Source organism: Heptranchias perlo, chromosome 31, assembly GCF_035084215.1.
Source record: "Heptranchias perlo isolate sHepPer1 chromosome 31, sHepPer1.hap1, whole genome shotgun sequence".
In the NCBI taxonomy this organism is placed as follows: Eukaryota; Metazoa; Chordata; class Chondrichthyes; order Hexanchiformes; family Hexanchidae; genus Heptranchias; species Heptranchias perlo.
Genome location: NC_090355.1, coordinates 3553972 through 3580200, shown reverse-complemented (window position 1 = coordinate 3580200; position 26229 = coordinate 3553972). Strand labels below are relative to the sequence as shown.

Here is a 26229-nt window from a genome sequence, read left to right as displayed (position 1 = left end):
TCTGTCGCTCTCTCTCTCCCTCCCGCCCTCTCTGTCACTCTCTCTCTCCCTCCCTCCCTCTCTGTCGCTCTCTCTCTCTCTCTCCCTCCCTCTCTCTCTGTCGCTCTCTCTCTCCCTCCCTCTCTGTCGCTCTCTCTCTCTCCCTCCCTCTCTCTCCCTCCCTCTCTGTCGCTCTCTCTCTCCCTCCCTCTCTGTCGCTCTCTCTCTCCCTCCCTCCCTCTCTGTCGCTCTCTCTCTCCCTCCCTCCCCTCTCTGTCGCTCTCTCTCTCCCTCCCTCCCTCTCTGTCGCTCTCTCTCTCCCTCCCTCCCTCTCTGTTGCTCTCTCTCTCCCTCCCTCCCTCTCTGGCGCTCTCTCTCCCTCCCTCGCTCTCTGGCGCTCTCTCTCTCCCTCCCTCCCTCTCTGTCGCTCTCTCTCTCCCTCCCTCCCTCTCTGTCGCTCTCTCTCTCCTTCCCTCCCTCTCTGTCGCTCTCTCTCTCCCCTCCCTCCCTCTCTGTCGCTCTCTCTCCCTCCCTCCCTCTCTGTCGCTCTCTCTCTCCCTCCTCCCTCTCTGTCGCTCTCTCTCTCCCTCCCTCCCTCTCTCTCTCCCTCGCTCCCTCCCTCTCTGTCACTCTCTCTCTCCTCCCTGTCGCTATCTCTCTCCCTCCTCCCTCTCTGTCGCTCTCTCCCTCCCTCCCTCTCTCGCTCGCTCCTCTCCTCCCTCCTCTGTCGCTCTCTCTCTCTCCCTCCCTCTCTCTCTCCCTCCCTGTCGCTCTCTCTCTCTCTCCCTCCCTCTCTGTCGCTCTCTCTCTCTCCCTCCCTCTCTCTCCCTCCCTCCCTCTCTCTCCCTCCCTCCCTCTCTGTCGCTCTCTCTCTCCCTCCCTCTGTCGCTCTCTCTCTCTCCCTCCCTCTCTCTCCTCCCTCTCTGTCGCTCTCTCACTCTCCCTCCCTCTCTGTCGCTCTCACTCTCCATCCCTCCCTCTCTGTCGCTCTCTCTCTCCCTCCCTCCCTCTCTGTCGCTCTCTCTCTCCCTCCCTCCCTCTCTGTCGCTCTCTCTCTCCCTCCCTCCCTCTCTGTCGCTCTCTCTCCCTCCCTCCCTCTCTGTCGCTCTCTCTCCCTCCCTCCCTCTCTGTCGCTCTCTCTCTCCCTCCCTCCCTCTCTGTCGCTCTCTCTCTCCCTCCCTCCCTCTCTGTCGCTCTCTCTCTCCCTCCCTCTCTGTCGCTCTCTCTCCCTCCCTCCCTCTCTGTCGCTCTCTCTCTCCCTCCCTCCCTCTCTGTCGCTCTCTCTCTCCCTCCCTCCCTCTCTGTCGCTCTCTCTCTCCCTCCCTCTCTGTCGCTCTCTCTCTCCCTCCCTCCCTCTCTGTCGCGCTCTCTCTCCCTCCCTCCCTCTCTGTCGCTCTCTCTCTCCCTCGCTCCCTCCCTCTGTCACTCTCTCTCTCCCTCCCTGTCGCTATCTCTCTCCCTCCCTCCCTCTCTGTCGCTCTCTCCCTCCCTCCCTCTCTGTCGCTCTCTCTCTCCCTCCCTCTCTGTCGCTCTCTCTCTCCCTCCCTCCCTCTCTGTCGCTCTCTCCCTCCCTCCCTCTCTTCGCTCTCTCTCTCCCTCCTTCTCTGTCGCTCTCTCTCTCCCTCCCTCCCTCTCTGTCGCTCTCTCTCTCCCTCCCTCCCTGTCGCTCTCTCTCCCTCCCTCTCTGTCGCTCTCTCTCTCTCTCCCTCCCTCTCTGTCGCTCTCTCTCTCTCTCCCTCCCTCTCTCTCTCTCTCTCTCTCTCCCTCCCTCTCTCTCCCTCCCTCCTTCTCTCTCTCTCCCTCCCTCTCTGTCGCTCTCTCTCTCCCTCCCACTCTGTCGCTCTCTCTCTCCCTCCCTCCCTCTCTCTCTGTCGCTCTCTCTCTCCCTCCCTCCCTCTCTGTCGCTATCTCTCTCCCTCCCTCCCTGTCGCTCTCTCTCTCCCTCCCTCCCTCTCTGTCGCTCTCTCTCCTCCCTCCCTCCCTCTCTGTCGCTCTCTCTCTCCCTCCCTCCCTCTCTGTCGCTCTCTCTCTCTCCCTCCCTCCCTCTCTGTCGCTCTCTCCTCCTCCTCTCTGTCTGCTCTCTCCCTCCCTCCCTCTCTGTCGCTCTCTCTCTCCCTCCCTACTTTCGCTCTCTCTCTCCCTCCCTCTCTGTCGCTCTCTCTCTCTCCCTCTCTCTCTGTCGCTCTCTCTCTCTCCCTCTCTCTCTGTCGCTCTCTCTCTCTCTCCCCCTCTCTCCCTCCCTCTCTCTCCCTCTCTCTCTCTCCCTCCCTCTCTCTCTCCCTCCCTGTCGCTCTCTCTCTCTCTCCCTCCCTCTCTGTCGCTCTCTCTCTCTCCCTCCCTCTCTCTCCCTCCCTCCCTCTCTCTCCCTCCCTCCCTCCCTCTCTGTCGCTCTCTCTCTCCCTCCCTCTGTCGCTCTCTCTCTCTCCCTCCCTCTCTCTCCCTCCCTCTCTGTCGCTCTCATCACTCTCCCTCCCTCTCTGTCGCTCTCACTCTCCATCCCTCCCTCTCTGTCGCTCTCTCTCTCCTCCCTCCCTCTCTGTCGCTCTCTCTCTCCCTCCCTCCCTCTCTGTCGCTCTCTCTCCTCTCCCTCCCTCCCTCTGTCGCTCTCTCTCTCCCTCCCTCCCTCTCTGTCGCTCTCTCTCCCTCCCTCCCTCTCTGTCGCTCTCTCTCCCTCCCTCCCTCTCTGTCGCTCTCTCTCTCCCTCCCTCTCTGTCGCTCTCTCTCCCTCCCTCCCTCTCTGTCGCTCTCTCTCTCCCTCCCTCCCTCTCTGTCGCTCTCTCTCTCCCTCCCTCCCTCTCTGTCGCTCTCTCTCTCCCTCCCTCTCTGTCGCTCTCTCTCCCTCCCTCCCTCTCTGTCGCTCTCTCTCTCCCTCCCTCCCTCTCTGTCGCTCTCTCTCTCCCTCCCTCCCTCTCTGTCGCTCTCATCTCTCCCTCCCTCTCGTCGCTCTCTCTCTCCCTCCCTCCCTCTCTGTCGCGCTCTCTCTCCCTCCCTCCCTCTCTGTCGCTCTCCTCTCTCCCTCCTCCCTCCCTCTGTCACTCTCTCTCTCCCTCCCTGTCGCTATCTCTCTCCCTCCCTCCCTCTCTGTCGCTCTCTCCCTCCCTCCTCTCTGTCGCTCTCTCCCTCCCTCCCTCTCTGTCGCTCTCTCTCTCCCTCCCTCTCTGTCGCTCTCCTCTCTCCCTCCCTCCCTCTCTGTCGCTCTCTCCCTCCCTCCCTCTCTTCGCTCTCTCTCTCCCTCCTTCTCTGTCGCTCTCTCTCTCCCTCCCTCCCTCTCTGTCGCTCTCTCTCTCCCTCCCTCCCTGTCGCTCTCTCTCCCTCCCTCTCTGTCGCTCTCTCTCTCTCTCTCCTCCCTCTCTGTCGCTCTCTCTCTCTCTCCCTCCCTCTCCCTCTCTCTCTCTCTCCCTCCCTCTCTCTCCCTCCCTCCTTCTCTCTCTCTCCCTCCCTCTCTGTCGCTCTCTCTCTCCCTCCCACTCTGTCGCTCTCTCTCTCCCTCCCTCCCTCTCTCTCTGTCGCTCTCTCTCTCCCTCCCTCCCTCTCTGTCGCTCTCTCTCTCCCTCCCTCCCTGTCGCTCTCTCTCTCCCTCCCTCCCTCTCTGTCGCTCTCTCTCTCCCTCCCTCCCTCTCTGTCGCTCTCTCTCTCCCTCCCTCCCTGTCGCTCTCTCTCTCCCTCCCTCCCTCTCTGTCGCTCTCTCTCTCTCCCTCCCTCCCTCTCTGTCGCTCTCTCTCTCTCCCTCCCTCCCTCTCTGTCGCTCTCTCTCTCTCCCTCCCTCCCTCTCTGTCGCTCTCTCTCTCCCTCCCTCTCTGTCGCTCTCTCTCTCCCTCCCTCTCTGTCGCTCTCTCTCTCTCTCTCCCTCTCTATCGCTCTCTCTCTCTCTCCCTCCCTCCCTCTCTGTCGCTCTCTCTCTCCCTCCCTCCCTCTCTGTCGCTCTCTCTCTCCCTCCCTCCCTCTCTGTCGCTCTCTCTCTCTCCCTCCCTCCCTCTCTGTCGCTCTCTCTCTCCCTCCCTCTCTGTCGCTCTCTCTCTCTCTCCCTCTCTGTCGCTCTCTCTCTCCCTCCCTCCCTCTCTGTCGCTCTCTCTCTCTCCCTCCCTCCCTCCCTCTCTCTCTCTCTCTCTCTCCCTCCCTCCCTCTCTGTCGCTCTCTCTCTCTCCCTCCCTCCCTCTCTGTCGCTTTCTCTCTCTCCCTCCCTCCCTCTCTGTCGCTCTCTCTCTCTCCCTCCCTCCCTCTCTGTCGCTCTCTCTCTCTCCCTCCCTCCCTCCCTCTCTGTCGCTCTCTCTCTCTCCCTCCCTCCCTCTCTGTCGCTCTCTCTCTCTCCCTCCCTCCCTCTCTGTCGCTCTCTCTCTCTCCCTCCCTCCCTCTCTGTCGCTCTCTCTCCTTCTCTCTCTCTATCTCTCTCTGGGGGTAATTTTAACCCCCCTACGACGGACGGACTTGGGGGACGGGTTACATCGGCAAACATGTGAAACCGGACCCCAACCCACCGTGAACGGCCCTGATTCCGGTTTAGCCGCGGAGGGTTTGGGGGGTGGGAGAGCAACCCAGTCTGGAAAGGCAGCTCTGTCATTATAATATTTAAATGAGGCTTCGTTCCTGATATTTTAGCAGCCATTTAAATTTACACTGGCCGGCCGGGATTTCCAGGGCTTGGGAAACCTGGCAGCTAACGGGAGGCGGGAGCTGCCGGATCCAGCAGGCAAGTGCTTTTTAGAGCACTGTTTGTGGGCTAGGAGGAGCAGGAGTGCCCCTCCCGACCCCCCAAGCAATCCTGCCGCGATCAGCCGACCCCCTCTCTCCAAACCCGTGATGTTTCCTGGTCCCCCTTCCTCCCGATTGCCAACAACACCCCGCCCCCCCAAGCCAAGCCATGATGCTTCCCAGTGGCGGGGACTGTCCCCAACACAGCCGGTAGGACCTCCGCATCCCTGGAATTTCCGGGTCCCCCCCCCACAAACACTCACCCCCCCGATCCCTCTCCACCGCCCCTTTTTTCTCTCTGCCTCTGTCTCTCTTTGTGTGTGTCGCCTCTCTCAAACCTCTCGTGTGTCTCACTGAGTCTCTCACCTGTCCCACTGTGAAACCCTGGAGAGTTGAAGTCGTATTGCTTGATTTCATTGTACCAGGCTTCACTTGCTTCCTTCCCTAGAACAAAACATAAAGAGATTAGAAACATCACACACAGTCCAACGGCCTCTATCTGTTGATCTGAAGATCGAAGAATTCTACCAATTCCTACATTTGCTAAAACTAAGTTCAAGAAGCTCGATATTCTCTTTCATGCCAAACACATTTCTCGTCAGTCAGAGAGCCCAAGTCCATCCGAGACCTGACTCCTGCTCCCACACCTGGGAGACTTTTCCAGCACTGTCCATGCTCCTGGGCAGGGCACAAGTAGAAGCTGGTTATCTGATAGACCATCTCTTTCTTACCTCCAGCTCCTAACTACGCTCTCCTTGATAATGATTGTCTTTCTCTATTTGATTCATTCCATGGTCACTGCTCCTCTGACCTTTCCTCCCGAAGCAGCAATGCATTCTACATTAGGGTCATCAACTCTGGTTGGCCATATTCCTGGAGGTGTCATCACATGACCTCCTGCCTCCCGCCTCCCTGCCCCCCACACTCCTGCTATTGGTCGCCCGACATGTTTATCCTCGTGAGGCCACGCCTTCCCACGGCCAATTGGAAAGCGAACAGACGCTTCATTACCGGATTGGATGATTCTTGACTGTCAGTCAAACAGCCTTTCTTCCCCATCTCCAATACTTTTATAACGAATAAACAAAAGTGTTCAAAGAACATTTTTTAAAAACCACAATTTTTTTTATAGCCCCATAGATTTTTCTCCTGGGACTTGCTCGCAGCAATGTCCTGGAGACTAGTCTTTAATTCCTGGAGACTCCAGGGCACTCGCATCCGACAGGGCAAAAGAGTAACTAGGGAGAGAGTAGGGCCTCTTAAGGATCAACAAGGTCATCTATGTGCGGAACCACAAGAGATGGGTGAGATCCTGAATGAATATTTCACATCGGTATTTACGGTTGAGAAAGGCATGGATGTTAGGGAACTTGGGGAAATAAATAGTGATGTCTTGAGGAGTGTACATATTACAGAGAGGGAGGTGCTGGAAGTCTTAACGCGCATCAAGGTAGATAAATCTCCGGGACCTGATGAAATGTATCCCAGGACGTTATGGGAGGTTAGGGAAGAAATTGCGGGTCCCCTAGCAGAGATATTTGAATCATCGACAGCTACAGGTGAGGTGCCTGAAGATTGGAGGGTAGCAAATGTTGTGCCTTTGTTTCAGAAGGGCGGCAGGGAATAGCCTGGGAACTATTGACCGGTGAGCCTGACATCTGTAGTGGATAAGTTGTTAGAGGGTATTCTGAGGGACAGGATCTACAGGCATTTGGAGAGGCAGGGACTGATTAGGAACAGTCAGCATGGTTTTGTGAGAGGAAAATCATGTCTCACGAATTTGATTGAGTTTTTTGAAGGGGTAACCAAGAAGATAGATGAGGGCTGTGCAGTAGACGTGGTCTGCATGGACTTCAGCAAAGCCTTTGACAAGGTACCGCATGGTAGGTTGTTACATAAGGTTAAATCTCACGGGATCCAAGGTGAGGTAGCCAATTGGATACAAAATTGGCTTGACGACAGAAGACAGAGGGTGGTTGTAGAGGGTTGTGTTTCAAACTGGAGGCCTGTGACCAGCGGTGTGCCTCAGGGATTGGTGCTGGGTCCGCTGTTATTTGTTATTTATATTAATGATTTGGATGAGAATTTAGGAGGCTTGGTTAGTAAGTTTGCAGATGACACCAAGATTGGTGGCATTGTGGACAGTGAAGAAGGTTATCTAGGATTGCAACGGGATCTTGATAAATTGGGCCAGTGGGCCGATGAATGGCAGATGGAGTTTAATTTAGATAAATGTGAGGTGATGCATTTTGGTAGATCGAATCGGGCCAGGACCTACTCCGTTAATGGTAGGGCGTTGGGGAGAGTTATAGAACAAAGAGATCTAGGAGTACAGGTTCATAGCTCCTTGAAAGTGGAGTCACAGGTGGATAGGGTGGTGAAGAAGGCATTCGGCATGCTTGGTTTCATTGGTCAGAACATTGAATGCAGGAGTTGGGATGTCTTGTTGAAGTTTTACAAGACATTAGTAAGGCCACACTTGGAATACTGTGTACAGTTCTGGTCACCCTATTATAGAAAGGATATTATTAAACTAGAAAGAGTGCAGAAAAGATTTACTAGGATGCTACCGGGACTTGATGGTTTGACTTATAGGGAGAGGTTAGACAGACTGGGACTTTTTTCCCTGGAGAGTAGGAGGTTAAGGGGTGATCTTATAGAAGTCTATAAAATAATGAGGGGCAGAGATAAGGTAGATTGTCAAAATCTTTTCCCAAAGGTAGGGGAGTTTATAACGAGGGGACATAGATTTAAGGTGAGAGGGGAGAGATACAAAAGGGTCCAGAGGGGCAATTTTTTCACTCAAAGGGTGGTGAGTGTCTGGAACGAGCTGCCAGAGGCAGTAGTAGAGGCGGGTACAATTTTGTCTTTTAAAAAGCATTTGGACAGTTACATGGGTAAGATGGGTATAGAGGGATATGGGCCAAGTGCAGGCAATTGAGACTAGCTTAGTGGTATAAACTGGGCGACATGGACATGTTGGGCCGAAGGGCCTGTTTCCATGTTGTAACTTCTATGATTCTATGATTCTATGCTCTTTCTCCTGCTTCCTCGCGCTGATATCAAGCCTGATCACACCATCTGCTACTCTAACTCATTCTTTCCCAGGACCTCCAAACTGTGAAACTCCATCCCTTCCCTCGGCCTTTCAGTCCTTCTACCAATCCGCAGGCTTCTTAAACACAAGCTTGGTGCCAGGTTCCTGATTTACTTGTGTGTTTCTCTGACTTTGCACTCTCTTGTTCTGAGCTCATCAGAAAATTGGGCTCATGTTACATCCAATTTTCCATTGACTTTAAATACCTCCATACTCCCATAATCTGTATGGAACTGCACTCCACTCACTGGGTTTTGCTGGAGAAATAATGCTGCTGTGCTGGGGAGACTCTCAGGAGAGTTTTGATCAGGCGTTCAGTTTGGTGTAGTGCGTAGAGACTCTGTTTAAATAGACTGTTTGCTGTGAGTGCTGCCGTAAGTCCCTCCTCGCCTCCAACTCATTGGCTGACACAGCAGTGTCAACATTCACTGGGTAATTTTAAACTGCTGGAAAATTGTGCTCAATGTGCCCCCAAAATTCCATTGATTTAAATACATACAAAGCCTCTCTGATGGAAAAGAGGGCAGGACGGAGGAACAGGAGGAGGTTAATTAGTTGAGGGTGAGAAATACTTTGGCTCCTCGCTACTTGGCCTCGGGGGGATGAGTGGGGGTGGGGGAGAGTAGATGGGGTTAAAGGAGAGATTAGTTAAAGTCCCGTTTACCCATCACCCTGTACTCGCTGACCTACATTGGTTCCTGGTCTGGCAACACCTCGATTTTAACAGTCTCCTTGTTTTCAAATCCCTCCATGGCCTCGCCCCTCCCTATCTCTGTAACCTCCTCCAGCCCTACAACCCTCCGAGATCTCTGTGCTCCTCCAATTCTGGCCACTTGCGCATCCCTGATTTTAATCGCTCCACCATTGGCGGCCGTGCCTTCAGCTGCCTAGGCACTAAGCTCTGCAATTCCCTCCCTAAACCTCTCCGCCTCTCTACCTCTCTCTCCTCCTTTAAGACGCTCCTTAAAACCTACCTCTTTGACCCAGTTTTTGGTCACCTGCCCTAATATCTCCTTATGTGGCTTGGTGTGAAATTTTGTCTGATGATCGCTCCTGTGAAGCACCTCGGGACATTTTACTACGTTAAAGGTGCTGTATAAATGCAAGATGAGAATTTTTAAATCGAGGCTTTCCCAGACCAGGAGCCAATGTAGGTCAGTGAGCGCGGGGGTGATGGGTAAACGGGACTTGATGCGAGTTAGGATATGGGCAGCAGAGTTTTGGATGAGCTCAAGTTATGGAGGGTGGAAGATGGGAGGCCAATCAGGAGAGCATTGGAATAGTCGAGACTGGAGCTAACAAAGACGTGGGTGAGGATATTTAGTTGGAGGAAATTTTTGCTCATCCAGTACTGGATGTTGGACAAGCAATGTGACAATCAGAGTCAATGGAGGGATCGAGAGAGGTGGTGAGGTAGAGCTGGGTGTCGTCAACGTACATGTGGAATCTGACATCGTGTTTTTGGATGATGTCATCGAGGGGCAGCATGTAGATGAGAAATAGGAGGGGGTCAAGGATAGATCCTTGGGGGACTCCAGAGGTAACGGTGTGGGAGCAGGAAGAGAAGCCATTGCAGGTGATTCTCTGGCTACGACTGGATAGATAGGAATGGAACCAGGCGAGGGCAGTCCCACCCAGCTGGACGACGGAGGAGAGGGGTTGCAGGAGGATGGTGTGGTCAGCCGTGTCAAAGGCTGCAGACAGGTGGAGAAGGATGGGGAGAGATAGTTTACTACGGTCATAGTCACATAGGATGTCATTTGTGACTTTGATAAGGGCCGTTTCAGTACTGTGGTGGGGCGGAAACCTGATTGGAGGGATTCAAACATGCTGGAAAGGTGAATTTAAAATGGCGACTGAATGACGTATATACACCCAGTCGATTTCTTTAACCCTGTTTCACTTGAAGACAACATTTGGCCTTGACTCCTCAGGTCAATGCCATGGGAGATCAATCGGACATTGCTGAGAATCTTTTACAATGGATCATTGTCTGACGTATGTTCTAATTGTATTAATACAACCTTAATTTGTGTCATTCAGCTCAAGGGTAATTTCAAATCAAAAGAAAGAAAGAACTAGTATTTAAATATATGACCTTAGGACTTCCCAATGCGGTTTACAGTCAGTGATATTCTTTCAATCTGTAGTTATTGTTGTGATATAGGATATGTAGCAGCCAATTTGCAGACAGCAAGATCAAAATCTAAATGCCTTTCTTTGACTGAGGGGATGTTAAAGGTCACTGGCGATCAGGTGTGGTCAGTTGACATCCATCTTGGTTATACAAATACTGACCATCAGGTACCCCTTTGGCCCAGTGAGAGCCCATTTTGTCACCTGCCTAAGGTGAGGGGCAGAAGTCAATATTAAAATTGGGTAGGAACTTTCCATTTTTCATTTCTGATACTGGAAAAGGCCAATTACAGCCATAGAGATCAGAGTATCAGGGCTGTCTCATTTATACTCTCTCCCTCAATGCTCAGATTCACTGCTTAGCTCAAACTGTTATCATTCACTGTCATGCTGATATCACAGCGGTCAGCTCAAAATACTTCACTCCACCCTCTGTACATTTGGGTGGTCACCCAGTGCCCTCAGCTCCCCACCTGTGAGAGGTCACCCAGTGCCCTCAGCTCTCTACCTGTGAGGGGTCACCCAGTGCCCTCAGCTGCCCACCTGTGAGTGGTCACCCAGTGCCCTCAGCTCCCCACCTGTGAGAGGTCACCCAGTGCCCTCAGCTCTCTACCTGTGAGTGGTCACCCAGTGCCCTCAGCTCCCTACCTGTGAGGGGTCACCCAGTGCCCTCAGCTCTCTACCTGTGAGTGGTCACCCAGTGCCCTCAGCTCCCTACCTGTGAGTGGTCACCCAGTGCCCTCAGCTCTCTACCTGTGAGTGGTCACCCAGTGCCCTCAGCTCTCTACCTGTGAGTGGTCACCCAGTGCCCTCAGCTCCCTACCTGTGAGTGGTCACCCAGTGCCCTCAGCTCTCTACCTGTGAGTGGTCACCCAGTGCCCTCAGCTCCCCACCTGTGAGAGGTCACCCAGTGCCCTCAGCTCTCTACCTGTGAGTGGTCACCCAGTGCCCTCAGCTCCCCACCTGTGAGAGGTCACCCAGTGCCCTCAGCTCTCTACCTGTGAGTGGTCACCCAGTGCCCTCAGCTCCCCACCTGTGAGGGGTCACCCAGTGCCCTCAGCTCTCTACCTGTGAGAGGTCACCCAGTGCCCTCAGCTCCCCACCTGTGAGTGGTCACCCAGTGCCCTCAGCTCCCCACCTGTGAGAGGTCACCCAGTGCCCTCAGCTCTGTACCTGTGAGTGGTCACCCAGTGCCCTCAGCTCTGTACCTGTGAGAGGTCACCCAGTGCCCTCAGCTCCCTACCTGTGAGTGGTCACCCAGTGCCCTCAGCTCTCCACCTGTGAGAGGTCACCCAGTGCCCTCAGCTGCCCACCTGTGAGAGGTCACCCAGTGCCCTCAGCTGCCCACCTGTGAGAGGTCACCCAGTGCCCTCAGCTCTGTACCTGTGAGGGGTCACCCAGTGCCCTCAGCTCTCTACCTGTGAGGGGTCACCCAGTGCCCTCAGCTCCCTACCTGTGAGTGGTCACCCAGTGCCCTCAGCTCCCCACCTGTGAGGGGTCACCCAGTGCCCTCAGCTCTCTACCTGTGAGAGGTCACCCAGTGCCCTCAGCTCTCTACCTGTGAGAGGTCACCCAGTGCCCTCAGCTCCCCACCTGTGAGTGGTCACCCAGTGCCCTCAGCTCTGTACCTGTGAGAGGTCACCCAGTGCCCTCAGCTCCCCACCTGTGAGAGGTCACCCAGTGCCCTCAGCTCTGTACCTGTGAGAGGTCACCCAGTGCCCTCAGCTCCCTACCTGTGAGGGGTCACCCAGTGCCCTCAGCTCTCCACCTGTGAGAGGTCACTCAGTGCCCTCAGCTCCCCACCTGTGAGAGGTCACCCAGTGCCCTCAGCTCTCCACCTGTGAGAGGTCACCCAGTGCCCTCAGCTGCCCACCTGTGAGAGGTCACCCAGTGCCCTCAGCTGCCCACCTGTGAGAGGTCACCCAGTGCCCTCAGCTCTGTACCTGTGAGGGGTCACCCAGTGCCCTCAGCTGCCCACCTGTGAGTGGTCACCCAGTGCCCTCAGCTCTCTACCTGTGAGTGGTCACCCAGTGCCCTCAGCTCCCCACCTGTGAGAGGTCACCCAGTGCCCTCAGCTCTCTACCTGTGAGAGGTCACCCAGTGCCCTCAGCTCTCTACCAGTGAGAGGTCACCCAGTGCCCTCAGCTCTCCACCTGTGAGAGGTCACCCAGTGCCCTCAGCTCTCTACCTGTGAGGGGTCACCCAGTGCCCTCAGCTCTCTACCTGTGAGAGGTCACCCAGTGCCCTCAGCTCTGTACCTGTGAGAGGTCACCCAGTGCCCTCAGCTCTCTACCTGTGAGGGGTCACCCAGTGCCCTCAGCTTTGTACCTGTGAGAGGTCACCCAGTGCCCTTAGCTCTCTACCAGTGAGAGGTCACCCAGTGCCCTCAGCTCTCTACCTGTGAGAGGTCACCCAGTGCCCTCAGCTCTCTACCTGTGAGAGGTCACCCAGTGCCCTTAGCTCTCTACCTGTGAGAGGTCACCCAGTGCCCTCAGTTCTGTACCTGTGAGAGGTCACCCAGTGCCCTCAGCTCTGTACCTGTGAGGGGTCACCCAGTGCCCTCAGCTCCCCACCTGTGAGAGGTCACCCAGTGCCCTCAGCTCTGTACCTGTGAGAGGTCACCCAGTGCCCTCAGCTCTCTACCAGTGAGAGGTCACCCAGTGCCCTCAGCTCTGTACCTGTGAGAGGTCACCCAGTGCCCTCAGCTCTGTACCTGTGAGAGGTCACCCAGTGCCCTCAGCTCTCTACCTGTGAGAGGTCACCCAGTGCCCTCAGCTCTCTACCTGTGAGTGGTCACCCAGTGCCCTCAGCTCTGTACCTGTGAGAGGTCACCCAGTGCCCTCAGCTCTGTACCTGTGAGGGGTCACCCAGTGCCCTCAGCTCTGTACCTGTGAGAGGTCACCCAGTGCCCTCAGCTCTGTACCTGTGAGGGGTCACCCAGTGCCCTTAGCTCTGTACCTGTGAGGGGTCACCCAGTGCCCTCAGCTCTGTACCTGTGAGAGGTCACCCAGTGCCCTCAGCTCTCTACCTGTGAGGGGTCACCCAGTGCCCTCAGCTCTCTACCTGTGAGAGGTCACCCAGTGCCCTCAGCTCTCTACCTGTGAGAGGTCACCCAGTGCCCTCAGCTCTGTACCTGTGAGGGGTCACCCAGTGCCCTCAGCTCTGTACCTGTCGGGAGCTTTGTGTTGCTGCTCCATTTGTACCAGAGATTCTCTCCATACTCGGTGTCACTGTGCTGGAGTGTATTGATATCGATGAGATGCTCCGCCCATTTCTGTGCTTGCACGGAGAGTTCAGACTTCAGCTGGAGTGGCTGTGACTGGTGCAGGGCTCGTAATCTGTTGTGCTCTTGGACCAGTTCAGCAATAAAAGCTTTTCTCTCCTTGTCTGCAAAACACCAGATATCGATTAATATCTTTCACAGGGCATTACTGGGACTGTTGTAATGTGACATATTATCATGGGTTGGCAGCTTACACCACCAAGAATGCTACGGTGACTTAAATGTGACGTTTACATGCATAGAATTGCAGGGAATTTACAGAGAATTTACAGCACAGGAACAGGCCATTCGGCCCTACAGGTCAATGCCAGTGTTTATGCTCCACACGAGCCGCCTCCCACCTTCCTCATCGAACCCCATCAATGTATCCTTCTATTCCTTTCTCCCTCATGTACTTATCTCGCTTCCCCTTAAATGCATTTATGCTATTCGCCTCAACCACTCCTCGGGGCTTAAACTGAATAAGGCCCGATGCAGTGCAGGAAGAAGTTCAATGATTTGACATGAGTGGTCAAGGTGAGGGAGGTCAACTGTCAAGTGGCGTCTCCTACCAACTGCACCACGAGCCGCATCCACTGCTCCACACACTACACCCCCCATCACCCACATACCAATAAACTCTTTCCATCAGTACTCAATCCTTCCAATCAGATGCTTCCTCTCACCCTTACACATTACCACTGTTGCAAGCCGCACACCCACAACTCACAGGCCACACACACTGGCAGCTATTCAACCATGACTGGCACATTACCCAGACACACGTCCCGCTTTCTTGCAGGAGAAGGTGGCGCATAACAGGAGGCAGCAAGTGACAGTGGCATTTAGCCCCTCGAGCCTATTCCACTATTCAGTGCGATCATGGCTGATCTGTGATCTAACCCCATATCCCTTAATACCCTCGGTTCACAGGAATCTATCAATCTCAGATTTAAAATTCACAATTGAGCCAGCATCAGCTGCCGTTTGCAGAAGAGTGTTTGAGAAGAGAATTTGTGTGGGTTATCTGGGTGTTTGTGAGTGTGAATGTGAAGGACTACAAAAATAATGGTGTTTGAATGTGAGTGTGTGTAGGCATGAGAGTGTGTCAGTGGGACTAACATTTGTGAATGTACAAGAGTGCATGTATTGGTTGTGGACAGTGGTGTCAGGGTCCCTGTATGCATGGAAGTCCACTGCTAATTGTAACCAAACCAACAAGGGCAGCAGGCACATGGGAACAACACCACCTGCACGATCCCCTCCAAGTCACACACCATCCCGACTTGGAAATATATCACCATTCCTTCATCGTCGCTGGGTCAAAATCCTGGAACTCCCTTCCTAACAGCACTGTGGGAGAACCGTCACCACACGGACTGCAGCGGTTCAAGAAGGCGGCTCACCACCACCTTCTCAAGGGCAATTAGGGATGGGCAATAAATGCCGGCCTCGCCAGCGACCCCCACATCCCATGAACGAATAAAAAAAAAACTGCAACATGAGTGAGAGATGCTGCTGGGACAATCTAACCCACCCTCCACTTCAGTAAAATTACAAACAAAGAAAGAAATAACTTGCATTTCTACCACCTCAGGACGTCCCAAAGCACTTTACAGCTAATGAAGTACTTTTGAAGTGCAGTCACTGTTGTAATGTAGGAAACACGGCAGTCAATTTGCGCACAGCAAGATCCCACAAACAGCAATGTGATGAATGATCAGATAATTTGTTTTAGTGATGTTGGTTGAGAGATAAATATCAGCCAGGACACCGGGGAGAACTCCCCTGCTCTTCTTCGAAACATGCCATGGGATCTTTTACATCCCCCTGAGGGAGCAAGATGAGGCCTTGGTTTAACGTCTCACCTGTGTGTTGAATATTCACTGTTTCTCTTTGCTGCTTTCTCACCGTGCCGCTGTCAGTTCACAGTAAAAGCACCTTTAAAAGCCTCAGTCTGTGGTCTGCTCTGAAGGACCGTGTAAACCAGGCTCCCCTGGACTCTGTCCCGAGCTCAGGAGCTACCCGACCCCACCCTTGGGTTGCTGTCGCCCAGTGTTTACAGTTCCTCTGACAGGAAGTGGGAGTGATTTTTAGATAACAAAACCGGTACCTGTCACTGGTGCCACCCGGGTCATTCCTGGTTTGCCAGGGGTCTTTCCGCTCCCTCCTTGGGCCGACCCACCCTCGCTCTCCTTCACCTCGCTGCCAACGGGCAGAACATTTTTTGCAAAGTAGCCCGGGTTGGTGATGTTACCGGCCGGGTCGAATTGAGCCACCACCACGGTGAGACCTTTACCATCAGACGCCAGGCCAATCCCGATCTCTCTGGAGTCCCTCCAAACCAGCTGTGTGAAATGTCCTGCCGGAGAACAACAGTCGGGTGATTTACAAAGATCACAGGACACGGGACAGTGCAGTCCCCACGTACGACCCACAGCTTCTACTGACTATTCCAATGCTCTCCTGGCTGGATTCCCACCTTTCACCCTCCATAAACTTGAGCTCATCCAAACCTCTGCTGCCCGTATCCTAACTCACACCTGGTCCCGTTCACCCATCACCCCTGTGCTCACTGACCTACATTGGTTCGCGGTCAGGCAATGCCTCGATTTTAAAATTCTCATCCTTGTTTTCAAATCTCTCCATGGCCTCGCCCCTCCCTATCTCTGTAACCTCCTCCAGTCCTACAACCCTCCAAGATCTCTGCGCTCCTCCAATTCTGGCCTCTTGCGCATCCCCAATTTTATTTGTTCCACCATTGGTGGCCATGCCTTCAGCTGCCTAGGCCCTAAGCTCTGAATTCCCTCCCTAAATCTCTCGACCTCTCTACCTCTCTCTCCTCCTTTAAGCTGCTTCTTAAAACCTACCTCATTGACCAAGCTTTTGGTCACCTGTCCTAATATCTCCTTATGTGGCTCGGTGTCAAATTTTGTTTGATAAAGTGCCTGTGAAGCGCCTTGGGGCGTTTTACTACGTTATAGGTGTTGTATATGGCGGCTCACCACCACCTTCTCAAGGGCAATTAGGGACGGGCAATAAATGCTGGTCTCGCCAGCGACGCCCACATCCCATGAATGAATTTTTAAAAAATGCAACTTGTTGTTGTATGTCCAACATCGTGTAGGAGATGTTCTCCTGATGTTACAGCTGTAGAGACCCTCAACACATCTAATGGAAGCATCCCAAGATCAGCACATACATGCAGTGACTGTTATTAAACATTTAGTACACAGAAAGATCTGTGTACTAACAAACAAGCAGTGAGACGAATGACGGGTTAATTTGGTTCTGGTGCTATTGTTTGAGGGACAAATGTTCTCCGGGTCACTGGGAGAACTCGCTGCTCTTCTTCAAATCCTCCCATGGGACCTTTAACATCCATTTGAGCCATTAGAACAGGCAGCCTGGTGCTCAGTTTAATGTCTCATCCAAAGGATGGCACCTCCCATTATATACCATCTCCCCCCACAAAGCGGCATTGGAGCATCGGCCCAGAGTGTGTGCTCGAGCCTTGAAGTGTGGCCAAACGATGCCTCGGTCCATCCTTTAAACCCTGGTGCTGTGTTTTCTATCGATGGTCCCAGCAGTGATTGATCATTATGTACAAATGGGTCAATCAAAAACTTACCGCAATTCTTCTGAAATCCGGGAGCGGAGAAGTCATATTTTTCAATTTCCTTGTACCAGGAATCAGCGGCTTCTTGTCCTGTAAACATTGGAATATTGGCAGTGTAAAACTCATTGCTGAGTGAATAGAGCAGAGTCTGAGAGAGGAGGAATGCCATCCAATATCACTGCAATTAAACTACTTATAATAAACTCCTGTCACAATAAACTCCTGTCATAATAAACTGCTGTTATAATAAACTCCTGTCACAATAAAATACTGCTATAATAGACTGATATTATAAATACAGTTCAGTTATAATAAACCCTTGTTCCATAAACTCTTGTTACAATAATCACCTATTGTAATAATCTCCGATTATAAGTACATTTCTGTTATAAAAAATTGTTATAACAAATTCCTGTTATAATTAAACTCTGGCCATAATAAACCCATTACAAGAAACATCCCTTCAGCTTTCAATAAAATAAACTCTTGTCACAATAAACTTCTGTTAGAATTAAACTTAAGCTCCTATTAAAATAAATTCCTGTTCTAATTTAACTCATTTATAATTTCTCTGAAGTAGCGGGATCATTTTCTACACTAGATTCGATCAATAGATTCTCTGTGCTCAGAGACCCGGAAGGCTCTCAAATGGTGACCCCTAGCAATCCCATCCAACCAGCCATGGAAAGGAAAGAGTTAAAGGGAAGACAGCAGAGAAAAAGTCAAGGAGCAGCACGAGGGAGGTAAATCAGAGTGCCCTTCATTGCCCTGTAGCACACAAAGAGCACGCTGGGTAAAGGTCAGGCATTTTCGAGAGCAGTTACTTGTTTTCCAGGGCCAAAAGATGGATCCACATGACAGAATGGACAAGCCGGTGAAAGGTGAGTTGCTTTACGTGTAGGGATTAATGACATCAACAACAATTGCATTTATATAGCGCCTTTAACATGGTAAAACATCCCAAGGTGCTTCACAGGAGTGTAATCAGACAAAAATTTGACACCGAGCCACATAAGGAGATATTAAGACAGGTGACCAAAAGCTTGGTCAAAGAGGTAGGTTTTAAGGAGCGTCTTAAAGGAGGAGAGAGAGGTTGAGAGGTTTAGGGAGGGAATTCCAGAGCTTAGGGTCTAGGCAGCTGAAGGCACGGCTGCCAATGGTGGGGAGATGGAAATTGGCGATGCGCAAGAGGCCAGAATTGGAGGAGTGTAGAGATCTCGGAGGGTTGTAGGGCTGGAGGAGGTTACAGAGATAGGGAGGGGCGAGGCCATGGAGGGATTTGAACACGAGGATGGGAATTTTAAATTCGAGACATTGCTGGACAGGGAGCCAAAGTAGGTCAGCGCGCACAGGGGTGATGGGTGAATGAGACTCGGTGTGAGTTAGGATACTGGCAGCAGAGTTTTGGATGAACTGAGGTATACGGAGGGCGGTAGGTGAGAGGCCGGCCAGGAGAGCAACGAATAAAAAGTCTGTACTTTTACAGGAGAACTACAGTCGGCCAATCATCAGGTTCAAGAGTAATGGTATTAGAGCCGAGGTCTCGGATCTGCTCTGTGCTTACTAGCTCACCCGAGAAGAACAGCAGAATGATCGCACTCAGACTGTGTCTTGATGATCTACATCGGAGGGGGAAAGGCTGAGCTCCGTGGACCACGGGAGGATGTTCTACAGGGATGGGAAACTTTTTTTTAAAGAGGGATGGCCTCCGTTTGAATTGGCTGAGTGCCCAGAGGTTAGTTGGGAACACTGAGGTAGCTACTGGGGGAGGGGGGGGGCTTAAACTAATTGGGACTGGGGGTGTAGTCGCTTAGTCTGAGTGTAGATCATTTTGAGCAAGAAACCAGAGCACAGCTCTGATCAGTACAATACAAGGATTGTAACACGGTGATCCAAAAACAGCCAGATAATAGGGCCTTCAAATGCTTTTATATAAGTGCGCGAAGTATTTGAAATAAGATGTTGGAACCGCTGTCTTCTACTTCTTCAACAGAACCTCCCAAACCCGCGACCTCTACCACCTAGAAGGACAAGGGCAGCAGGCCCATGGGAACAACACCACCTGCACGTTCCCCTCCAAGTCACACACCATCCTGACTTGGAAATATATCGCCGTTCCTTCATCGTCGCTGGGTCAAAATCCTGGAACTCCCTTCCTAACAGCACTGTGGGAGAACCTGCATCACACGGACTGCAGCGGTTCAAGAAGGCGGCTCACCACCACCTTCTCGAGGGCAATTAGGGATGGGCAATAAATGCCGGCCTCGCCAGCGACGCCCACATCCCCAGAATTAATTTACAAAAATTATGGCGAGCTCAGATTTTTAATAGGTATTTGTGAGACACGGTTAGACACAAATAACAGAGCTGAATTCCAAGTAGAAGAATGTAAGGGATTCTGAAATGACGGTAGGAGGAAGTGTGGCTGTATTTGTTAACTGGAACCTATTTGTGCTAGAGAGAGATGATATTGCTTTACAGGGGGCAACTGAAGCTATTTGGGTCCTGGTTGATCAAGCTATTGGCCCAAAAAAAGGACCTTTGGCATGTGTGATAGGCCTTCAGGTCAAGGAGCCCATCAGGAAATGTGAAATTATCCACTTTGGTAGGAAGAATATAAAGGCAGAATATTTATTAAAAGATGAGAGACTAAGAAATGTTGGTGTTCAGAGGGATTTGGGTGTCCTTGTACACGAATCAGAGAAAGTTAACAGCAAGCAATTAGGAAGGCAAATGGTATGTTAGCCTTTATTGCAAGGGGGTTGCAGTAAGGAGGTCTTGCTGCAATTACATAGGGCTCTGGTGAGACCACACCTGGAGTACTGTGTACAGTTTTGGTCTCCTTATCTAAGGAAGGATATACTTGACTTAAAGGGGGTGCAATGATGATTCACTAGATTGATTCCTGGGATGAGAGTGTTGTCCTATGAGGAGAGATTGAGTAGAATGGGTCTATACTCTCTGGAGTTTAGAAGAATGAGAATCTCATTGAAATGTATAAAATTCTTAGAGGGCTTGACAGGGTAGATACTGAGAGGCTGTTTCACCTGGCTGGAGAGTCTAGAACTAGGGGGCATAGTCTCAGAATAAGGGGTCGGCCATTTAGGACTGAGATGAAGAAAAATTTCTTCACTCAGAGGGTTGTGAATCTTTGGAATTCTCTACCCCAGAGGGCTGTGGATGCTCAGTCGTTGAATATATTCAAGACTGAGGTCAATAGATTTTTGGACACTAAGGGAATGAAGGGATTTGGGGATACGGTGGGAAAGTGGAGTTGAGGTTGAAGATCAGCCATGATCTTATTGAATGGCGGAGCAGGCTCGAGGGGCTGGATGGCCTACTCCTGCTCCTATTTCTTATGATGAGGCAGTCTAAGCACTAAACACAAGGACAAATGGACTGGGACCTTTTTTGAACAGGATCAGCCGAGTGACACGGGAGTTTGACCTATGACACCAGACAAAATAAACGGGGAGGAGTGGGGGGGGTGGGCAACACCACTGGTACAAAATGTCCCAATCAATCTAAAATTGTATAATTAAATCAGGATGCCATTTCCCAGAGATAGGAACATAGGAACAGGACGAGGCCATTCAGCCCCTCGAGCCTGTTCTGCCATGATCACGACTGATCTGTATCTTAACTCCATTTACCCGCCTTGGTTCCGTAACCCTTAATACCCTTACCTAACAAAAAATCTATCGATCTCAGTTTTGAAATTTTCAATTGACCCCCAGCCTCAACAGCTTTTTGGGGGGAGAGAGTTTCCAGATTTCCACTACTCTTTTGTGCGAAGAAATGCTTTCTGACGTCACCCCTGAATGCCCTAGCTCTAATTTTAAGGGTATGCCCCCTTGTTCTGGGACTCTCCCACCAGAGGAAAAAGGGTAGATAGAGAGAAACTATCAACTCCTTTAATCATCTTAAATATCTCAATTAGATCAACCCCTTAATCTTCTATACTCGAGGGAATACGAGCCTTGTCTGTGCAACGACTCTGGTTATTTTCCTGAATTGGCCCAAGGTCTCTCCTCGCCTCTTCCAGGTGATTGCGTGGCTGTGTGGGGGGGTGGGAGGCTGGGGATGACGTTGTGTCGCCATCACACTATGCCAGGATGGGACAGACTCAATGGACCATGTCATGTCCTTCTTTCCTATCCAGGTTACTATGCTGGTGCCTCCTCTGATATACCCCCAGGAGCTCCGGTGGGATCTGTAGACCACCGTACCCGAGTGATGGTGCCACCCCCACCCCCCCCCCCCCCCCCCCCCCCCCCCCAGGTACAGGCATCCCTCGGATTAATCCGCTGGAAATACTCCGTGTCCTCCAGCTCCAGTGGTCAAGAGGAATTTTTTTTTAAAAAGAGGATGGTCCATCTCACCACCAGCCCAGCCCGACAGGTGGGTGGCAAAAGAGAAAAAAAAGGGTAAATGAAACTGAAATGCAAAGGACCGCTCACCAAACTACTAGACACACAGGTTAATAAGGTCAGGAAGTGGTGTCTCCTGGCTAAGCACCTCCCGTACCATTGCAGTGCCGCTGTTTATTCAGGCGCAAGGCAATGATGCCATGTAATAGGCACACTAGACCAGAAAACATGGGGCAGGGAGGTACCTGCATAATCTGATTCATTTTTGAGGCTTTAACAAGGCAGCGAGAGCCCCCATGCTGCCCCAGTGCTGCCGCGTGAGCAGCAAACCTCCACTCCTGGGCATCTGATTTTCCACCTCCCTTAGCCCACTGCTTACCTGTGCGGCCAATGCAGTGTAACTTTGGACCACGTACCGACAGGGCCGGTGTTACATTGTACCCTCCTGTCCGGGGTACGGCGGGGTACTGGTTATGTTCCTGGACTAGTAATCCGGAGAACGTGAGGTTAAATCCCACAATGGCTGTTTGAGAATTTGAATTCAGTTTAACAAAAAAACCCGGAAATAACAGGAGGGAGAAAGGAATAGAAGGACACGCTGATAGGGTTCGATGAGGAGGGGTGGAGAAGGCTCCTGTGGACCATAAACACCAGCATGGACTGGTTGGGCCGAAGGGCCTGTTCCTGTGCTGTACGTTCTATGTAATTCTATTTAAAACAGCTGGTGTCAGTAACACTGACCGTGAATCTGTCGGGTTGTCATAAAAATCCAACTGGTTCACTAATGTCCTTTGGGGAAGGGAACCTGCCCGTCCTTACCCGGTCTGTGACTCCAGTCTCACCCCAATGTGGGTGACTCTTAACTGCCCTCTGAAGGCGGCCTAGCAGGCAACCGGGGATGGGCAATAAATGCTGGCCTTTCCAGCATCCCGTGAATGAATAATAACAATAGAGAGTTTGGAGGTGAGCAGGAGGATGATTTACAGGAAGAGACTCAGCAAGTGGAACTGGTTTTCAAAGGAGATTGGTTCCAAGCTTGTGAGATGGTTATTTACTGAGATGGTCTACTGATTTTAATGCAACAAGGACGGGGAATTCGTCGAAGTGCGACGGGGTGGGAGCAATTCTGAGCAAATTAACCGCCATAGAATCAGTTCAGCAGTGGGCACATGGAACAGCAGTTAGTTCCATGTTAATGCTTTTTAATGACAGGAATTGCAGTGAGGGTAACTACAGATAAGGATGATCCAATTAGTTATATGGACCATTGAAGTGTAGTATTGTGGGGTTACTTTGGCACGGTGTGAAACTTTGCGGATTTCAGTGGTCGTATAGAGTCGAGGATAGAGCAAACTGTACACGGACTGTGGAAGGCACTGGCTCGATGGGCTGGGGGCCACATTCTGATATCCAAACCCAGAGTCTCCTCTCCGACTGATGTTCACCATGAAACAGTGTGTGAGTGTGTCAGGCTGTGATGTAACGTACCTGTGGCCTGCAGGCTGGCAGGGCCTTGCTGACACCAGATATTCTCTCCACACGAGGTCTCACTGTGCTTCAGTGTTCTGGAGGTCACCAGGTTCTCCGCCCACTTCTCAGCCTTCTCGCCGATTGTCGGGTTCAGGGTTAACGGTCTCGCTCCGTGCCTCCCGCGATATTCATTCAGAGATTTCAGCAACTGCTCCGCAAAACTTCCCGACCCTGCGCTTGAAAGAAAAGAGATCTCGGTGATGTCCCCCCTGACTGGGAACCACAGGGCCTGTACGGTGAGGGAGCCCAGCCTGAGGCAGCGCAGTGTCACTCTCTGACTGGGGCCTGCGGCTGTGGCGTTCTCTGTTCTGATAGTGCAGTGACAATCTCAGTGTGAAAGAGAAACAAGGAAACGCTGGAAATACACAGCAGATGCACAGAAAAAATGGAAACGGTTCATGTTTCAAGTGTAGCCATTTCACCAGAATTGGAAGATGAAAGATAAGCAAAATCTTTTGAAGGGGCGGAAGAGCAAGAAAGGGAAGGTGGAGAGGAAAAGAGGCAACAGATACTCCAACCATCGGGAGGAATGGCTCGATTCACCCGCACACTGCTGGATGGGGAAGCAGTGCCTTGTTTAACGATGTAAGAGACAAGGAGACAAACATTATTGGACCAATTTCAGGAATCCGTGCTTCCTTTCATCTGGGAGCCGTGTCCTTGCATTCCCCCACCATCCAGAGGATGAATGAACAGAAACCATTGGGAATGTAATCAAGATTTCCCAGTGTGCACAGCGGGTGGGTGACGCTCCCTGACGGGAGCACGCATTCACAACACTGGCCTCGAGTTAGTCGGTATCCCTGGAGGCTTCATCATGTGACCTCCTGCCTCCAACCGTCCCGCGCCCCCCCCCACTCTCTCGCCATTGGTCGCCCGACATGTCCATCCTCCCAGCACCCCGTCCCCCTCCCCACAATCTTGCCATTGGTTGCTCAACATGTCCACCCTTGTGGGTGTAGGGGTGTGGGTGTGGGTGTAGGGTGTGGGTGTTAGGGTGTGGGTGTAGGGGTGTGGGTGTAGGGTGTGGGTGTAGGGTGTGGGTGTAGGGGTGTGGGTGTAGGGTGTGGGTGTAGGGGTGTGGGGGTGTGGGGTGTAGGGTGTGGGTGTAGGGTGTGGGTGTAGGGGTGTGGGGGTGTGGGTGTAGGGTGTGGGTGTAGGGGTGTGGGTGTAGGGTGTGGGTGTAGGGTGTGGGTGTAGGGGTGTGGGTGTGGGTGTAGGGGTGTGGGTGTAGGGTGTGGGTGTAGGGTGTGGGTGTGGGTGTAGGGTGTGGGTGTGGGGTGTGGGTGTGGGTGTAGGGTGTGGGTGTAGGGTGTGGGTGTAGGGTGTAGGGGTGTGGGTGTGGGTGTAGGGTGTGGGTGTAGGGTGTGGGTGTAGAGGTGTGAGTGTAGGGTGTGGGTGTGGGTGTAGGGTGTGGGTGTAGGGTGTGGGTGTGGGTGTAGGGTGTGGGTGTGGGGGTGTGGGGGTGTGGGTGTAGGGTGTGGGTGTAGGGTGTGGTGTAGGGGTGTGGGTGTAGGGTGTGGGTGTAGGAGTGTAGGGTGTGGGTGTAGGGTGTGGGTGTAGGGGTGTGGGTGTAGGGTGCGGGTGTAGGGTGTGGGTGTAGGGTGCGGGTGTAGGGTGCGGGTGTAGGGTGTGGGTGTAGGAGTGTAGGGTGTGGGTGTAGGGTGTGGGTGTGGGGTGTGGGTGTAGGGGTGTGGGTGTAGGGTGCGGGTGTAGGGTGTGGGTGTAGGGTGTGGGTGTAGGGTGTGGGTGTAGGGTGCGGGTGTAGGGTGTGGGTGTAGGGTGTGGGTGTGGGGTGTGGGTGTAGGGTGTGGGTGTAGGGTGTGGGTGTAGGGTGTGGGTGTAGGAGTGTAGGGTGTGGGTGTAGGGTGAGGGTGTGGGGTGTGGGTGTAGGGTGTGGGTGTAGGGTGCGGGTGTAGGGTGTGGGTGTAGGGTGTGGGTGGTGTAGGGTGTAGGGTGTGGGTGTAGGGTGCGGGTTTAGGGTGTGGGTGTAGGTTGTGGGGGTGTGGGTGTGGGGTGTGGGTGTAGGGGTGTGGGTGTGGGGTGTGGTGTAGGGGTGTGGGTGTAGGTTGTGGGTGTGGGTTGTGGGTGTAGGGTATGGGTGTTGGGTGTGGGTTGTGGGTGTAGGGTGTGGGTGTAGGGGTGTGGGGGTGGGTGTAGGGTGTAGGGTGTGGGTGTAGGGTGTGGGTGTAGGGGTGTGGGTGTGGGTGTTGGGTGTAGGGTGTGGGTGTGGGGTGTGGGGTGGGGTTGTGGGTGTAGGGTGTGGGTGTAGGGTGTGGGTGTGGTTGTGGGTGTAGGTGTGGTGTGGGGTGTGGGTGCAGGGTGTGGGTGTAGGGTGTGGGTGTGGGTTGTGGGTGTAGGGTGTGGGTGTGGGGGTGTGGGTGCAGGGTGTGGGTGTAGGGTGGTGGGTGTGGGTGGGGTGTTGGGTGTAGGGGTGTGGGTGTAGGGGGGTGTGGGTGTAGGGGTGTGGGTGTAGGGTGTGGGGTGTGGGTGTAGGGTGTGGGTGTGGTTGTGGGGTGTGGGTGTGGGGTGTTGGGTGTGGGTGTGGGTGTGGTGGGTGTAGGGTGTGGGTGTAGGGTGGTGGGTGTGGGTGTGGGTGTAGGGTGTTGGGGTGTGGGTGGGGTGTGGGTGTGGGTGTAGGGTGTGGGTGTAGGGTGTGGGTGTAGGGTGTGGGTGTTGGGTGTAGGGTGTGGGTGTGGGTGTAGGGTGTTGGGTGTGGGTGGGTGTGGGGTTGTAGGGTGTGGGGTAGGGTGTGGGGGTGTGGGTGTAGGGTTTGGTGTGGGGGGTGTGGGTGTGGGTGTGGGTGTTGGGGTGTAGGGTGTGGGTGTGGGTGTAGGGTGTGGGTGTGGGTGTGGGTGTGGGTGTGGGTGTGGGGTGTGGGTGTAGGGGTGTGAGGTGTAGGGGTGTGGGTGTAGGGTGTAGGGGTGTGGGTGTAGGGTGTAGGGGGTGTGGGTGTAGGGTGTAGGGTGTGGGTGTGGGTGTAGGGGGTGTAGGGTGTGTAGGGTGTAGGGTGTGGGGTGTGGTGTGGTGTAGGGGTGTGGGTGTGGGTGTGGGTGTTGGTGTGGGTGGGTGTAGGGTGTGGGTGTAGGGTGTAGGGTGTGGGGTGTGGTGTGGGTGAGGGTGTGGGGTGTGGGGTGTCGGTGTGGGTGTGCGCATCTGTGGATGTGCACATGTGTAGGTGTGTGCGCGGGTGTGTATCTTTGTCTGTAAATGTTGCGCAGATGCTTGGGTACGGGTGGGCGCCTGTCTGCCTGAGTGCGTGTCTGTGTGCGCATGTGGGTGCCTGTGACAGGTGGTGTGTGTGTGTGTGTCTGCATCTGTGTCTGTCCGTGTGTCTGTGATTGTGGGTGTGTGTGTACGTGTCCATATGTACTGGTGTGCGTGTGTCTGTGTGGGCGGGTGTGTCCGCGGGTGTGCGTGTATGTACATGTGCATATGTGCGTGTGTCTGCCTGTGTGTCTGCGTGTGCGGCGTGTAATCTATGCGGGTGTCTGTGTGTACAGCTGTGCGTGGATGTTTGTGCATGTGTGCGTGTGCAGGTGTATGA

At 53.1% G+C, this 26229-nt stretch overlaps 1 protein-coding gene and 1 long non-coding RNA gene across 2 annotated transcripts in view; one reads left to right on the top strand and one right to left on the bottom strand.

The window, feature by feature from the left end:
• The window catches only part of glipr2 (GLI pathogenesis-related 2), a 105577-nt gene that overhangs the window by 3416 nt on the left and 75932 nt on the right, over window positions 1-26229 (bottom strand). Inside the window, exons 18-20 of the mRNA XM_067969523.1 lie at window positions 15277-15525; window positions 13070-13288; window positions 5035-5112 (exon numbers count right to left, since the gene is read on the bottom strand). Of these exons, the coding sequence (XP_067825624.1) occupies window positions 5035-5112; window positions 13070-13288; window positions 15277-15525 (546 nt within the window). The remainder of the gene's footprint in view (window positions 1-5034; window positions 5113-13069; window positions 13289-15276; window positions 15526-26229) is intronic.
• The window catches only part of LOC137300461 (uncharacterized), a 114016-nt gene that overhangs the window by 35067 nt on the left and 52720 nt on the right, over window positions 1-26229 (top strand). The gene's annotated exons all lie outside the window — the stretch shown is intronic.